Source organism: Eleutherodactylus coqui, chromosome 12 (assembly GCF_035609145.1).
Source record: "Eleutherodactylus coqui strain aEleCoq1 chromosome 12, aEleCoq1.hap1, whole genome shotgun sequence".
NCBI classification, from domain to species: Eukaryota; Metazoa; Chordata; class Amphibia; order Anura; family Eleutherodactylidae; genus Eleutherodactylus; species Eleutherodactylus coqui.
This window is the reverse complement of record NC_089848.1, coordinates 17,022,109-17,039,033: the sequence shown is the minus strand read 5'-3', so window position 1 is coordinate 17,039,033 and position 16,925 is coordinate 17,022,109. Positions and strand designations below refer to the sequence as shown.

Genomic DNA, 16,925 nt, shown 5'->3' with positions numbered 1-16,925 from the left:
GATTGGTTGCTTTTTCTTATACTGCTGAGGTAAAATGAAAGCTGCGCTGTGATTGGTTGTAGCAACACACGACAGGTGAGCTAGTCATTTATAAAATGGAACATTCAGCTGTAAGTTAAAGGGATTTTTCAGGCAGCATCGCCTGTCAGTGCTGGGATAAACTGGCAGTGCTGCTCCGACCTGTGTAATGGCCAATGCATGTATTTGCAGATGCAGCTCTCATTTAAATCAATGGGTTCTGCATTTGTAATTGCAGACTGGGATCCCATTGATTTCAATGAGAGCTGCTGCCTGCAATTACTAGCACCAGCCACTACACAGAGGTCGGAGCAACGGCTTCCGCTTGCACCCGCTGCTGCCTGGAAAACCCTTTTACGTTTTTAAATACATTCTATTATAAGGAAAGTAAACAAGTTCATTCCAAGCCTCAGAGAAACTTCTTAATTTGCAAACTACAAACTTTGTCACAATGGGTTGTTTCATCTACAGATTTATAATAATGCAAACAAAATGTTACTTTTTAACTCTCACATTTTTTTTCTCTAAAATAACCTTCAACAATTATTCCATGCACTTTTCAGGATGCTAGCAACCCACTGTCAGGAATATATTCAGGAAATTAATGTATTTTTTGCTTCCGAAGATATATTGCAAAGCAGCCAAAATGACACAAAACAACCGGGATGCTTAATTTGAGAAATGCTTTTATACTGTAATACACACATTAATCACTGCCAGAGTTGGCATACTTGGGCAAAATGCCCACTTCTTTTGACGTGGAAATATGCCAGGTGAAAGAATACAATTTATTATGACATCAGTGTGGATGTCTAGCACTTTGTCATTTCCATGCCAGCTTGGGATTATATATATAGGCTCATCACATATACAGGATATTGGCGCGGTCTGTATGTCATATACACTTATATTGTTCTCCTTTTAATTTAGGTTGTTCTCCATGAGGCAACAGTCACAAGAATGAGAGCGATATCATGTTGAGAAACTTGGCCCGATATCGTGCTCGTAAGGCCTCTTTAACACAAGTGTTTTATAGCGGCTATTTTTGCCGCAATAAAACGTCATCTGAAAATCGCCACCATGTGAAGCATTGGATTCTAATGCATTTATTCACATGGGCGATTTCCGGGTGCGCGAAAAAAATCACGCCCTAAAATTGTCAGATTGATGACCATTTTCGGTCACCGATTTGTCTCTAGGTCTTGACCTATCTTTTGACGAAAAATGCTGGAGGCACCCATAGACTTCTGTGGAAGCTGAAAAAAAAAGAAGGGGAGGGAGTATACCTGCGTTCGGCGCTCAGGCCTTCAACTTAATGCGGGCTCACACAAGCATATGTGTAAAATGCTGCTTGAGCCGGCAGTGTGCAGGCATATTGCTGCATAGGGCAGTAATTTTGCTGCATAAACGATGAGTTTAACTATGACATTGCACTATGTTATGAATAGAGAAAGGCGGGGGGGAGGGGGAGAACTGAAATCTGCTCCTGTCACCACACTGTGAGCCAGTTATACAAGCTCCCGTGCAGATGCATGGGAGCGTGTATGTGCAGAGCTGAACTAACCGTAATGCTGGTGTGAGAGCAGCCTCACCTGAACTGACCCCCATCGCCGGTGTGAAAGCAGCCTCACCTGGACTGACCTAATGCAGGTGTGAGAGCTGCCTCAGCTGAACTGACTGTAATACTGGTGTGAGGGCAGCCTCACCTGGACTGACCCTAATGCAGGTGTGAGAGCAGCATCACCTGAACTGACTGTAAGGCCGGTGTGAGAGCAGCCTCACCTGAACTGACCCTAATGCCGGTGTGAGAGCAGCCTCACCTGAACTGACTCAAACGCCGGTGTGAGAGCAGCCTCAGCTGAACTGACCCTAACACCGGTGTGTGAGCAGCCTCAGCTGAACTGACCCTAATGCCGGTGTGAGAGCAGCCTCACCTGAACTGACCCTAACGCCGGTGTGAGAGCAGCCTCACCTGAACTGACTCAAACGCCGGTGTGAGAGCAGCCTCAGCTGAACTGACCCTAACTCCAGTGTGTGAGCAGCCTCAGCTGAACTGACCCTAATGCCGGTGTGAGAGCAGCCTCAGCTGAACTGACCCCCAACGCCGGTGTGAGAGCAGCCTCACCTGAACTGACCCTAACGACGGTGTGAGAGCAGCCTCACCTGAACTGACTCAAACGGCGGTGTGAGAACAGCCTCAGCTGAACTGACCCTAACTCCGGTGTGTGAGCAGCCTCAGCTGAACTGACCCTAATGCCTGTGTGAGAGCAGCCTCAGCTGAACTGACCCCCAACGCCGGTGTGAAAACAGCCTCACCTGGACTGGCCTAATGCAGATCTACTTAATAAAGGTAGAGTTAAATACATGAGACATTTCCTTTAAAATATGATCTTTTGCTGACCAGAACTCACCATCCTGTATGTCTTTTTTTTTGGGGGGGGGGGGGGGAAATACAATATTATTTTTTTCAGATGGGTCTAAAAAAAACAATCAAGCAAGGTACAAAAATACTGAAAAAGTCCAACTATATGGTAAGCTTATTTGTAAACTTTTTAGTTCTATGATCAAAGGCAAGTGAAGCAGGCGATGTAATTAGCTAGAAAATCCTCCACTTAAGCCCATGCCGCACAAACATACCTTTGCAGCATTTGTGCATGAAATTAGCACATACTGAGCTAATTAACTTAATTGCCCATTTCAATAAGTGGGAGCAGGGTTACATGGTTTTTTTTGCGCATGTAAAAACCTCCGGGACCCAGACCCTCCCTTCTGACCGCAAGTTTTAGTATAAACCTGACCATCCTGGCTAATGCTGTGTAATGTCATTCAGTGTGCTTCTACTGTTCACGCTTGCACCCGAGATTTGCGGATTGGCGCAATCATGGGTGGGCTTATGCTAAAACCTGCGGAAGGAAGAGATAGTTTGGGCCTATCCACGGTACTGGTCTGCGGACTTTTGCTTGCGGATAGTTTTAAAGATGTTTTTGCAGGTAAAGTTTGAAATGGAACAGTAAAAAACATTCATTTGCGTGTGGGAAAAAGATCGTACCGATTGAAATCCCTAATTAGTCTAGCGAGTTCCAGATATGCTCTTTATCCTACGCAATTATGCAGTGTTTTACGCATCTCCTAGTATATTTTGCATGTATTTGTGCATGAATTCATGAATGGGTGAGTGCTGCCTCTGATTGGCTGAGTGCAGGGACCAGTCAGAGGCAGCTCTCAGCTGTCATTCAATAGCTGAGAGCTGCCTCTGATTGGTTACAGTGCTCAGCCAATCAGAGGCAGCCCATTCAGCAGGTGGGGATTTTAAATCTCCGCTTGCTGAATACTGCTGAGAGCAGTTCAGGAGAAGAGCCGGCTGGTGAGTATAGATTTTTTTTTTTTTTTACACTTTTTTAGGATTCTTTTATATTTTAAGCCCTTCCCCAAAAATTACTGCAGCGCTTGCCGGCAGCCCATTGCTTTCAATGGAGCCGGCTTTATTGACGGCTCCATTTAATTCAATGGGAGAACATCACGCTCCTCTGTGACAGCTGTGGCAGAGGATAGCGGGCAGCTCCCTTTTTGAGCGTTAAAACGCACGTGTGACTGAGCCCTTTTGTGCGGATAAACACTGCTAGCTGCGTTTTTTTCTGCCATGCCGCTGGCTTTGGTCTCGCAATTTTTTGAGCGCATCAGTTATGCGCACAAAAAACCGTGCGAAAAAACGTCCGTGTGACTGAGCCCTAAAAGAAGATAATTGACTGACAGTGTTAAAAGCTGTCAGTGATAAATATGTATCCACAGAATACAATATATTTATTACTTAGTAACATTATTATTATACATTTTTACAGCAAAATTCTGAAACTTTCTCCAGCGTTCTCTTGAAGATTTGTTCACTTCCTCTCTTCAGAGCGATCTTCAAAGCAATACACTCGTAAGTATTAAAGGGGTTGTCTCGCGGCAGCAAGTGGGGTTATACACTTCTGTATGGCCATATTAATGCACTTTGTAATATACATCGTGCATTAAATATGAGCCATACAGAAGTTATTCACTTACCTGCTCCGTTGCTGGCGTCCCCGTCTCCACGGCTCCGTCTAATTTCGCTGGCTTCTTGCTTTTTTAGACGCGCTTGCGCTGTGCGGTCTTCTGCCTGGTGAATGGGGCCACTCGTGCCGGAGAGCTGGTCCCCGCGTTGTCATCGTAGCTCCGCCTCCGTCACGCGGTGCCGATCAGCCAATGAGGTGGCTGTATCGGCAGTGGAACGCGGAAGACAGAAGAAGAAACTCCACGGTGCACCATGGGAAGACCCGCGGTGCACCGTGGGAGAAGACCAGCGGCGCCATCTTTAAAAAAAGAAATGAAGAAGCTGCAGAACGCTGATGCAGGTAAGTGGAATGTGCTTGTTAAAAACTAACACATGCTTTCTTTTTCATAGGGCATAAAAAAAAAAAAAAATCGCTTTCGCCGCGAGACAACCCCTTTAACAGTTTGTTGGTGTGCACAATTCAATAGTCCTTCCATGCAGCGTGTCACTTAGTGCTGCCATGCCGCGCGTGTTACATAGTGCTAACATTCATTTAACTTTAATGGAATCATGATTGTCCAAAATGTGTGAACTGTCTTCTATCCTCTCTGATGCTTCTGCAGTCAGTCTTGTCATCAGGCTGCTAACAATAACTAGAATAGGTCCTTTAGATTTCCCCATTATCTAATTTACCTCTTTCTTTTCACTTGATGGATCCTATTAGAGGAAATATAATTGAAAAACAAATTCAGATATGGCCATTGTGTGTCTGGAAGCAGATGAATAGCTCATTTGTGTCCTTTTGTGCAGATGTTCTTCTTCATCTCTTAGAGAGAATATCTGCGAGCTGATTCCTGTCGGCGCACGTGTGCGACCGCATGGCGGATTAGTATGTCAGGCCCTGCCATGCTGATGTAGGAGACTTGCTGTTGATTCACCCTGATCTATGGGGATCTGACCCACATGAAGCTGCACTGCAATCTCCCCATTTGGGATCACAAGTGCAAATCAATCTGGAATGAAACAAACACAACCCTGACCAAACGGGCAAAAATAAATGCTGCGTTTCGTCTACAATCCAACCAATGTATTTATAAAGAAGTAAAACTATCGGAAGCTCCTGCAGGGTTTTATCGGTATACTAGAAACCCCTTGGATTGATAATAAGCATCTAGAAGTTTTCATCATGTTGATAAATCCCTGATTTTCATTTTTCATGTATTCTATGATATTTGACTTAGGCTGCATTCACACGAACGTATATCGGCTCAGTTTTCACGCCGAGCCAATATACATTGTCCTCGTGTGCAGGGAGGGGGATGGAAGAGCCAGGAGCAGGAACTGAGCTCCCGCCCCCCCACTGCCTCTCCCCATTGCAAATAGTGCAGAGGGGCAGAGAGGGGGCGGGAGCTCAGTTCCTGCTCCTGGCTCTTCCATCCTCCCCCCCCCCCCCCCTGCACACGAGGATAACGTATATCGGCTCGGCGTGAAAACCGAGCCGATATACGGTCGTCTGAATGCAGCCCCCATAGCAGCTGCCTAGCACTAGTTCCTACAATTCAGCATATTATTCGCCAATGTCCCTTAGTTTATTTATCCACTGAGGGCTTAAACAGATGAACGTGTTTACGTATGTTTTTTGCGCGCATGAATCTCACACCCACAAAATATGACTAAGCGAACCCATTAATTTAAATGAGTTCGTTCTTATGAGCGTGTTTCTCGCATGCAGTTCCTGCTCACGAGAAAAGATAAGACCTGCCCTATCTTTCTGCATGTAGAAGTCTATGAAATGTTAAAAAAATCAAGGGGAAGGGTGCGAGCCTGCGGACAATCCTTGTCCATGCGCAAATACACTCCGTTGCCACTATTGCGCACATATCTGTGCTTTCTAGTGTACATGCTGCACTTCCGAGCACTGTTCACATCAGCGCAGGACACACCGCGCCAAGATTTAAAAGGCTGAACAGCCTAATCAGTCCCCATTTTTCCTATTTCCCCATGAAATTGCACAGTTCATAGACTCCAATAGTGCAAATGCGCATCAAAATATATCATATCACTCTTTTTTTGCCGCACGTCCAAAGTGCATGCCAAAAAGTGAGATTGAGAATGAACCTATTGAAAACAATGGATCCTATACGCATTATGCGTGCAAAATCTGCACATGCAAACGCACTCGTGTGAGCAAGGCCTTGGACAGGCAGATTATTACTGAGAATCACTCACTTCTGGCTCAGTGCTTTACATTTCTATGTGAAGCACTGAGCCAGGAGCGTTTATACATAGTGAGAAGTCAGCGAACCAGCGATGATTTTTATGCAGACTGAAACTGAGCAGCAAACAAAAGGCGAACGAATAGTGCATGATGGCTCGTGTTTAGACGTAATGATTATTGCACACTTATGTTAGTTACATTTTTACAGACAATCGTTACGTGTAAATAGGTCTTTATTCTTCATAATATACCCCAATCATGAATAATATAAACTTTGATTTCTAAGCCACACGACAGCTAAGTGAGTCTTTGCTTCGGCCAGTTGTATGTGTCACTACGTAGTTCTGCACCTACTACACTATCATAAACTTCTAGGTCCGTACCGGCAGAAGACTACGACCAAGATAACTTCAGCGCTTTTCCTGTAAGTCTCTGACTATATTTTTTGTGTCTTTAAAACATTATGTTTTTTGTGTGCATCTATAACTAATGCTTAGGGTTCTTTCACACGGGGAAATTTCCGCAGCAAGCTGACATGCGCAAAAAATTGTGTCTATTAGAACGGTTATTAGAATCGTTTCTTATGAAATGAGATGAAGGAATTTTAGCCACGCAAAAAACTCACACCTAAAAAGAAAGGACATCAGTGACTGAAATTCACACAACTCAAATTCCCTGCTGAGTGAAAATATAGGACCCGACCTATCTTCGGTGTGCGATGCGCAGGAGTTTCTATGGGAGCTTCCTATGGGAGCTGGACAAAAAGGGAGGAGGGGAGGGAGTGCTGCTGTGCCGCTAAACCCAGAAGCATGTTATAAAAATGTCCCACTGTACACTCCTGTTAGTCCCTGTGGAGATGAGTGGATTCCTCTGGGCTGGAGGTATCCCCGCACTGGTGTAAGAGAGCGATGAAAGGATGCCTCGGGGGAACCCCCTTCTACATGGGGCTAGAGGAATTCCCACAGCACTGGCGAGACCAGGGTTCCCCTGCAGGGGAGAATAAGGGATTCCCCAGCAGCACAATGCTGAGGTTGCCCTGCAGGGGAGAATAAGGAAGTCCCCAGGAGCATAAGCCTTAAGGCCCATTTACACAGAGCAATGATTGCTCAAAAAACATCGCTCAAAAGCGATCTTTAATCGATAATCGTTGCGCCTAAACATGCAGCCATCGTGCACTTTTCGTGCACTGCTCGTTAATTGTTAAATTCAAGCCAGCCTATAAATCATCTTGTGGTTTTATCAGGACCACACACTGAGTTCTCTGACGGTATTGCTGATAGCATTGTTTCAGCTATTTAACCCGTCGGAGAACAAAGAAGCTGAATGCAGATAAGAGACCGCCAGCTAGTAACTACATTCAGCTAAAGGCTTCATTTGCTCGCTGAGCAGCTACTTAATAGTTTATGCAAAATGACTGCTCAAAGCTGTCATTCAAACTGCCGTTTGAGCGATTTTTGAGTGATCAACGCTCCGTGTAAATGGGCCTTAACTTGCCCAATAATCAAGCCGTGTAAATGTGCCAATGTTTAGCTGATGAATGAGCAAACACCTGGTCGTCAGCTGATCAGCTTATTAAGCGAGCATGGTTGACCGCACATCTCCGCATGTAGATGGAGAGATGTGTAGATGATCGATGGTAGTAGCATGGGGACAATTGTTCAATACTATAGTGCTGATCATCTGCCTGTCTTTACAAAAGGAATGAGCGTTGACTAACATGCTCAGTGATTGTTAAGGGTGGTTTTACATACGCATCGGAGGTTCCGTTTTCCTGCTCCGGGAATCCCCTGGCTAAACGGAACTGTCTTATGACCGAACTGAACAGCGCGGAACTGACAATAATGGGGTCCATTTGGTTTCCACTCAGCTGCCCGGCTTCCCAGGTGCCCTTTCTGCCATCAGTACAACACATAGCATCTGCCTATATTGTAGAGGATATTGTAATTTGATGATGGGCAACAACACCAACAGTCATGTCATTCTCAGAAATCACAGCTATCATAGACTGCTGATGCAGATACCGTTGCTTTAAGACATTTTCCTATGACATAAAATTACTTCACAGTCATGCTGTCCTTCCTGGTTGCCGCTAACCAGGACATGTGACTCCTGCAGCCAATCACTGCCTATAGGAGGTCACCGCTGTGGCTAGTGTTTGGCTGCAGCAGTTACATGCCCTGGTCAGCAGCAGCCAGGAATGACGGGGTGGGAACTTAGCTGAGCTTGTCCCTCCCCAGCCTATGGGAGCCGCCAGCAACGGGAGGGGAGAGACTGTAGCAACATGAGCCGCTGCTAAACTCAAGCCCAACTTCCCTTTGCTAATGGTTCTTATAGGCTCCCATAGAAGGCTATGGGAACGGCCGATGTATTCCGGCAAAGGTCAAGACCTATCTTTTCCGTCCAGGCGTAAAAACGGATGGCTGGAATGCGTACCACATGCAATATCTTTTACGGTTGGCTGATTTCACGCACAGGAAAATTGCCCATCTGAACTAATGCATTGGAATTAGAGATGAGCGAACGTACTCGTCCGAGCTTGATGCTCGTTCGAGTATTAGCGTGTTCGAGATGCTCGTTATTCGAAACGAGCACCACGCGATGTTCGAGTTACTTTCACTTTCATCTCTGAGACGTTAGCGCGCTTTTCTGGCCAATAGAAAGACATGAAAGGCATTACAACTTCCCCCTGCGACGTTCAAGCCCTATACCACCCCCCTGCAGTGAGTGGCTGGCGAGATCAGGTGTCACCCGAGTATATAAATCGGCCCCTCCCGCGGCTCGCCACAGATGCATTCTGACATAGTTCAGGGAAAGTGCTGTCTTGCTGGAGTTGCTATAGGGAGAGTGTTAGGAGTTATTTTAGGCTTCAAGAACCCCAACGGTCCTTCTTAGGGCCACATCTAACCGTGTGCAGTAGTGTGAAGGCTGCTTTTTGCAGTGTTGCACTTTTTTTTTTTTTGTACTGGGTCTCTGCTGGGGGTAGTTGCCCTAATTCATACGCAGCCAGCTAAGTGTTACAGCAGGCTTGCGCAAAATTCTTTCCTGGCTCTGCTGTGCGTTCCGTAAGCGAAGTCAGCCTCCAACCACAGGCCAATAAGCGGCACATTTAATTACAGCGTTCTGTTTCTGCACTACTGGTAATACACCATGCTGAGGGGTAGGGGTAGGCCCAGAGGACGTGGACGCGGGCGAGGATGCGGAGGCCCAAGTCAGGGTGTGGGCACAGGCCGAGCTCCTGGTCCAGGTGTATCGCAGCCGACTGCTGCGGGATTAGGAGAGAGGCACGTTTCTGGCGTCCCCACATTCATCTCACAATTAATGGGTCCACGCGGTAGACCTTTATTAGAAAATGAGCAGTGTGAGCAGGTCCTGTCGTGGATGGCAGAAAGTGCATCCAGCAATCTATCGACGACCCAGGCTTCTGCGCCGTCCACTGCTGCAACTCTGAATCCTCTGGCTGCTGCTCCTCCTTTCTCCCAGCCTCCTCACTCCATTACAATGACACATTCTGAGGAGCAGGCAGACTCCCAGGAACTGTTCTCGGGCCCCTGCCCAGAATGGGCAGCAATGGTTCCGAATCCTCTCCCACTGGAGGAGTTTGTCGTGACCGATGCCCAACCTTTGGAAAGTTCCCGGGGTCCGGGGGATGAGGCTGGGGACTTCCGGCAACTGTCTCAAGAGCTTTCAGTGGGTGAGGAGGACGATGACGATGAGACACAGTTGTCTATCAGTGAGGTAGTAGTAAGGGCAGTAAGTCCGAGGGAGGAGCGCACAGAGGATTCGGAGGAAGAGCAGGAGGACGATGAGGTGACTGACCCCACCTGGTTTGCTACGCCTACTGAGGACAGGTCTTCAGAGGGGGAGGCAAGGGCAGCAGCAGGGCAGGTTGGAAGAGGCAGTGCGGTGGCCAGGGGTAGAGGCAGGGCCAGACCGAATAATCCACCAACTGTTTCCCAAAGCGCCCCCTCGCGCCATGCCACCCTGCAGAGGCCGAGGTGCTCAAAGGTCTGGCAGTTTTTCACTGAGAGTGCAGACGACTGACGAACAGTGGTGTGCAACCTGTGTCGCGCCAAGATCAGCCGGGAAGCCACCACCACCAGCCTCACCACCACTAGCATGCGCAGACATATGATGGCCAAGCACCCCACAAGCTGGGACGAAGGCCGTTCACCGCCTCCAGTTTGCACCGCTGCCTCTCCCCCTGTGCCCCAACCTGCCACTGAGATCCAATCCCCCTCTCAGGACACAGGCACTTCCGTCTCCTGGCCTGCACCCACACCCTCACCTCCGGTGTCCTCGGCCCCATCCACCAATGTCTGTCCGCGCACCGTCCAGCCGTCGCTAGCGCAAGTGTTGGAACGCAAACGCAAGTACGCCGCCATGCACCCGCACGCTCAAGCGTTAAACGTGCACATAGCCAAATTTATCAGCCTGGAGATGCTGCTGTATAGGGTTGTGGAAACGGAGGCTTTCAAAGGTATGATGGCGGCGGCGGCCCCGCGCTACTCAGTTCCCAGTCGCCACTACTTTTCCCGATGTGCCGTCCCAGCCCTGCACGACCACGTCTCCCGCAACATTGTACGCGCCCTCACCAACGCGGTTACTGGCAAGGTCCACTTAACAACGGACACGTGGACAAGCACAGGCGGGCAGGGCCACTATATCTCCCTGACGGCACATTGGGTGAATTTAGTGGAGGCTGGGACAGAGTCAGAGCCTGGGACCGCTCACGTCCTACCCACCCCCAGAATCGCGGGCCCCAGCTCGGTGGTGGTATCTGCGGCGGTGTATGCTTCCTCCACTAAACCACCCTCCTCCTCCTCCGCAACCTCTGTCTCGCAATCAAGATGTGTCAGCAGCAGCACGTCGCCAGCAGTCGGTGTCGCGCGGCGTGGCAGCACAGCGGTGGGCAAGCGTCAGCAGGCCGTGCTGAAACTACTCAGCTTAGGAGATAAGAGGCACACGGCCCACGAACTGCTGCAGGGTCTGACAGAGCAGACCGACCGCTGGCTTTTGCCGCTGAGCCTTCAACCGGGCATGGTCGTGTGTGACAACGGCTGTAACCTGGTGGCGGCTCTGCAGCTCGGCAGCCTCACGCACGTGCCATGCCTGGCCCACGTCTTTAATTTGGTTGTTCAGCGCTTTCTGAAATGCTACCCACGCTTGTCAGACCTGCTCGGAAAGGTGTGCCGGCTCTGCGCACATTTCCGCAAGTCCCACACGGACGCTGCCACCCTGCGCACCCTGCAACATCGGTTTAATCTGCCAGTGCACCGACTGCTGTGCGACGTGCCCACACGGTGGAACTCTACGCTCCACATGTTGGCCAGGCTCTATGAGCAGCGTAGAGCTATAGTGGAATGCCAACTCCAACATGGGCGGCGTAGTGGGAGTCAGCCTCCTCAATTCTTTACAGAAGAGTGGGCCTGGTTGGCAGACATCTGCCAGGTCCTTGGAAACTTTGAGGAGTCTACCCAGATGGTGAGCGGGGATGCTGCAATCATTAGCGTCACCATTCCTCTGCTATGCCTCTTGAGAAGTTCCCTGCAAAGCATAAAGGCAGACGCTTTGCGCTCGGAAACAGAGCCGGGGGAAGACAGTATGTCGCTGGATAGTCAGAGCACCCTCCTGTCTATATCTCAGCGCGTTGAGGAGGAGGAGCATGAGGAGGATGAGGAGGAGGGGTAAGAGACAGCTTGGCCCACTGCTGAGGGTACCCATGCTGCTTGCCTGTCATCCTTTCAGCGTGTATGGCCTGAGGAGGAGGAGGAGGAGGATCCTGAAAGTGATCTTCCTAGTGAGGACAGACATGTGTTGCGTACAGGTACCCTGGCACACATGGCGGACTTCATGTTAGGATGCCTTTCTCGTGACCCTCGCGTTACACGCATTCTAGCCACTACGGATTACTGGGTGTACACACTGCTCGACCCACGGTATAAGGAGAACCTTTCCACTGTCATACCCGAAGAGGAAAGGGGTTCGAGAGTGATGCTATACCACAGGACCTTGGCGGACAAGCTGATGGTAAAATTCCCATCAGACAGCGCTAGTGGCAGAAGGCGCAGTTCCGAGGGCCAGGTAGCAGGGGAGGCGCGGAGATCAGGCAGCATGTACAGCACAGGCAGGGGAACACTCTCTAAGGCCTTTGACAGCTTTCTGGCTCCCCAGCAAGACTGTGTCACCGCTCCTCAGTCAAGGCTGAGTTGGCGGGAACACTGTAAAAGGTTCGTACGATCCGTACGACCGTCCTCCGTGACGCCTTTGCCCCCTACAACTACTGGGTGTCGAATCTGGACACGTGGCCTGAACTCGCGCTGTATGCCCTGGAGGTGCTTGCTTGTCCTGCGACTAGCGTCTTGTCAGAGAGGGTGTTTAGTGCGGCTGGGGGAATCATCACAGATAAGCGTACCCGCCTGTCAACCGACAGTGCCGACAGGCTTACACTCATCAAGATGAACAAAGCCTGGATTTCCCCAGACTTCTCTTCTCCACCAGCGGACAGCAGCGATACCTAAGCAATACCTAGGCTGCACCCGCGGATGGAAGCATCGTTCTCTATCACCATGAAAAACGGGGACATTTTTGCTTCATCAATCTGTGTATAATATTCATCCTTCTCCTCCTGCTCCTCCTCCTGAAACCTCACGTAATCACGCCGAACGGGCAATTTTTCTTAGGCCCACAAGGCTCAGTCATATAATTTTTGTAAACAATTTTTATACGTTTCAATGCTCATTAAAGCGTTGAAACTTGCACCTGAACCAATTTTTATTTTAACTGGGCTGCCTCCAGGCCTAGTTACAAATTAAGCCACATTAACCAAAGCGATTAATGGGTTTCACCTGCCCTCTTGGTTGGGCATGGGCAATTAGTACTGTTGGTACACCAATTTTTTGGGGCCCTTGCCTACAGTGTAATCCAATTAATTTTTTTCCCACCTGCATTAAAGCTGACGTTACCTCAGCTGTGTTGGGCACTGCAATGGGATATATTTATGTGCCGCCGGTGGCTTCCTGGCACCCACCCATGCTGTCGGTCCACAGGGACTTCACAATAGGGAGTTGTACCTGCCTGTGTCTATGAATTAAAAACCCCGGTCAGGTTGGGGCGTGCAGTGTGGGCCGAAGCCCACCTGCATTTAATCTGACGTTAGCTCTGCTGTCCAGGGCACTGCAATGGGATACATTTATGTACAGCCGGTGGGTTCCAGGGAGCCACCCATGCTGTGGGTGCACACGGAATTCCCATTGCGGAGTTGCACCTGCCTGTGACTATTTATAAAAAACCACGGTCTGACTGGGCCATGCAGACACCTTGAATAGTGTGTTCCCCATTGCTATGCCCACGTGTGCAGCTCCTGATGGCGGTGGCACAGGATTATATTTCTCACTGCTTCTGTACAGCATTGTGGGCTATCGTCCTGCTCCTTTTAAAGAGGGTCGCTGCCTAGCTGTGCCAACCCTCTGCAGTGTGTGCCTGCGGTTCCTCCTCATGGCAGACGCACTTATAAATAGACATGAGGGTGGTGTGGCATGAGGGCAGCTGAAGGCTGCGCAGGGACACTTTGGTGTGTGCTGTGGACACTGGGTCGTGCGGGGGGGGGGGGGGGGGGGGGTTGGGCAGCATGTAACCCAGGAGAAGTGGCAGCGGAGTGTCATGCAGGCAGTGATTGTGCTTTGTTGGAGGTAGTGTGGTGCTTAGCTAAGGTATGCATTGCTAATGAGGGCTTTTCAGAAGTAAAAATTGTTGGGGGGGGGCCCACTCTTGCCGCTATTGTGGCTTAATAGTGGGACCTGGGAACTTGAGATGCAGCCCAACATGTAGCCCCTCGCCTGCCCTATCCGTTGCTGTGTCGTTCCCATCACTTTCTTGAATTGCCCAGATTTTCACAAACGGAAACCTTAGCGAGCATCGGTGATATACAAAAATGCTCGGGTCGCCCATTGACTTCAATGGGGTTCGTTATTCGAAACGAACCCTTGAGCATCGCGAAATTTTCGTCCCGAGTAACGAGCACCCAAGCATTTTGGTGCTCGCTCATCTCTAATTGGAATCCAATTCATCAGATGATCATGATTTTCAGCCAGCGTTTTATCACGGCAAAATTGCTGCGATAAAACTCTCGTGTGAATCCAGCCTTAATACTACAATAATAAAATATTTCTTGTACTTGCGATTACTTTTGGAATCACTCGTCCTTCCTCCTTCCATTTCCAACAACTACAGATGCCTGTTTACATGAGTGGCTGTACTGCTGGAAAATCATACATTTTAGGGACTCATAAAAGATTCATTCAGTGACAAACAAGCGAATTATTGCTTTAAGCAGGCCGATAGTTGTTCAGTGTAAATACAGCCCCAACTGAACGGAAGAACGAGAATTTATTTGATTCTCACTTGTTGTTCTGTTCCTGCATGCAGGTCGGAATGATTCCTGTCCCCTGGCTGCCTAATTCACTGGTCGATGATCGTTTCTGTGTAAAAGCACAGGATCGATCATCACTGGGACAACTGTCAGACGCCCTGTACCCCACTGGTTGTCCCATATAAAAGGGCCATAACAATTCTTTTGGACAATAATTGTGCGTGAAATGTTCTTAAGGGTTCATTCACGTTAGCTTCGGAGGCTCCATTCAGACCTCCATCACTGACTTTTGCTAGAAAGCAGGATGAAATAACACAAACAAGTTGCGCTATTTCGTCCTGCAAACACTGGCAAAATGATGGACTGCAGGTCGTAAATCACACGGACCCCATTATGGTCAATGGAGGCCCATTCAGTGCTGCTCAGTTCCGTCATAAGACAGTTCAGTTTGTCCAGGGGGTGCAGATCTCCTGCTTTCCGAATGGAGCAGGAAAAAACGGAACTTGCTGATGTGAAGGAGCCCCAAGACTTCTGCTTCACTGATCTGGTACATTGTTGTCTGCAGTCATTGCGGGGATATCACTGGCAGGGAAGAGATTGTAATGACTTAGATAACTCTATCTATCCAGGACAGAGGTGAGTTTATCTTCCTTACCAACACTAGGATGGATTGTTTGCAACTCTGCTTATCTAGAGAAATAAAGAAATGGTGCTGGACCGTCAACTAATCCATTTCCTTCTGATAGCTGCGTCTTAATCGCTTTATTTTCAGTAATGCTGGAGCCGAAGCCCTTAGGGCTGTAGGTGAAGGCAAGCATGACGGGGTTAACGGGGAGGGAAAGGGTTAAGGAAAGAAGGGGGGCATGCTGGGTAAGAGAAGGGGGGCATGCTGGGTAAGAGAAGGGGGGCATGCTGGGTAAGAGAAGGGGGGCATGCTGGGTAAGGGAAGGGGGGGATTCAGTGGGGGGGGAAAGAGCGCGAAGAGGCAGAGGAGGAGCCAGTCCGGGAAGAAGAGCGGAGAAGACGGACCAGGAGCAGAAGAGTGAAGACCCAAGAAGAGAGCCAGAGAAGAAGAAAAGATACCCCCCCCCCCCCCTCCTGTACCACCGCGGAAGAAGAGAGGTGAGTGTCGGGACGAGCGGAGAAGAAGACCCAAGAAGAGAGCCAGAGAAGAAGAGGAGATCCCCCCCCCCCTCCTGTACCACCGCGGAAGAAGAGAGGTGAGCGTCGGGACGAGCAAGGAAGAAGACCCAAGAATAAAAGAGGGAGCCACGTGACGAGCCTAGGAGAAGACTGCGGGAGTAGTTAGAAGACCCCAGAAGAAACCCCCCTTACCTTGTGATGGAAGCGCTGCTGCAGAGGATCCGGGCGGCGGCGGAGCAAAGGGGACTCGGATGGCTGGAAGAGCTGTCGGGAGAGGCACTGGGCGCAGCGGAGGCAGAGCCCGCGGCGGTGAGTGACAGGAGACCGCAGCGGGCGAGGCCGCCGGAGCGGCTTAGCCCCGATCAGGCACAAGCGCACAGGCGCCGCTTAAGGAGCCCGTCCTCGGTCCCTTCAGCCAGGCTCCACTCAGCAACCCCAGCAAGCGGAGGGAGCAGGGCTGGGAGGAATCCTGCCCCGCGGCGCCGCGTGGCGTGCAGTACCGGGCCCCGTGCTGCCAGGGGGCGGGGCCTAATCAGGCATGGACGGCTGCAGAGGAAGAGAGAGAGGGGGGCAACCTGCACTTTGTCCAGCAGGGGGAGCAGCCCTGCCACAGTAGAAGAAGCAACAGCTCAACCAGAACTACTTGCACAGCCCGACAGGAGCAGGGAGGGGGGAGATGCTGCGGTGGGACGGCAGCCGGCCGGTTCCAGACAGAGGGGCAACGCTGCAGCTGATCGCAGTGAGGCGGCTGTGCGCACGGCACTGAGGCGGCAGTCGTCTGTTGAAGCTGCGGGACGAGCTAGGACGGAGAATGATCGCCATGAAGACGGAGTGGCGGCTGGTGGGCCCACAGCACCTAGGCAGCCCGGTGAGTGTTCCATGTCGTCCTGTCAAATTGATTTAAGCCGGGTGGCACCTGCGGGGGGTTATGTGCGGGAACTAGGGGGTCAGGGAGATGCTATTGCGTCCTCCCAGGGGGGTAGCGAGGTGACAGCGTTAGTAGGTGCCATGCTGCAGTTCTTGCAGAGGCAGGGGCAACAGGAGTCGCGGGCGCCGCCGGTAGCGGCGTTCAATACGCCGCCGAGTGCGTCATCTGGTACCAGCTTCCAAACGGGAAGCGCGGCAGGGGGGACTGGGGTAGAACCGGCGGCGGGTACAGAAAA

The 16,925-nt window shown here is 50.1% G+C and overlaps 1 protein-coding gene across 1 annotated transcript in view; it reads left to right on the top strand.

The window, feature by feature from the left end:
• Positions 1-6,181: 6,181 nt before the first annotated feature.
• Positions 6,182-16,925, top strand: part of AOAH (acyloxyacyl hydrolase) — a 110,403-nt gene continuing 99,659 nt past the window's right edge. Inside the window, exons 1-3 of the mRNA XM_066585465.1 lie at positions 6,182-6,216; positions 6,627-6,675; positions 15,185-15,255. Coding sequence (XP_066441562.1) covers positions 6,182-6,216; positions 6,627-6,675; positions 15,185-15,255 — 155 coding nt within the window. The remainder of the gene's footprint in view (positions 6,217-6,626; positions 6,676-15,184; positions 15,256-16,925) is intronic.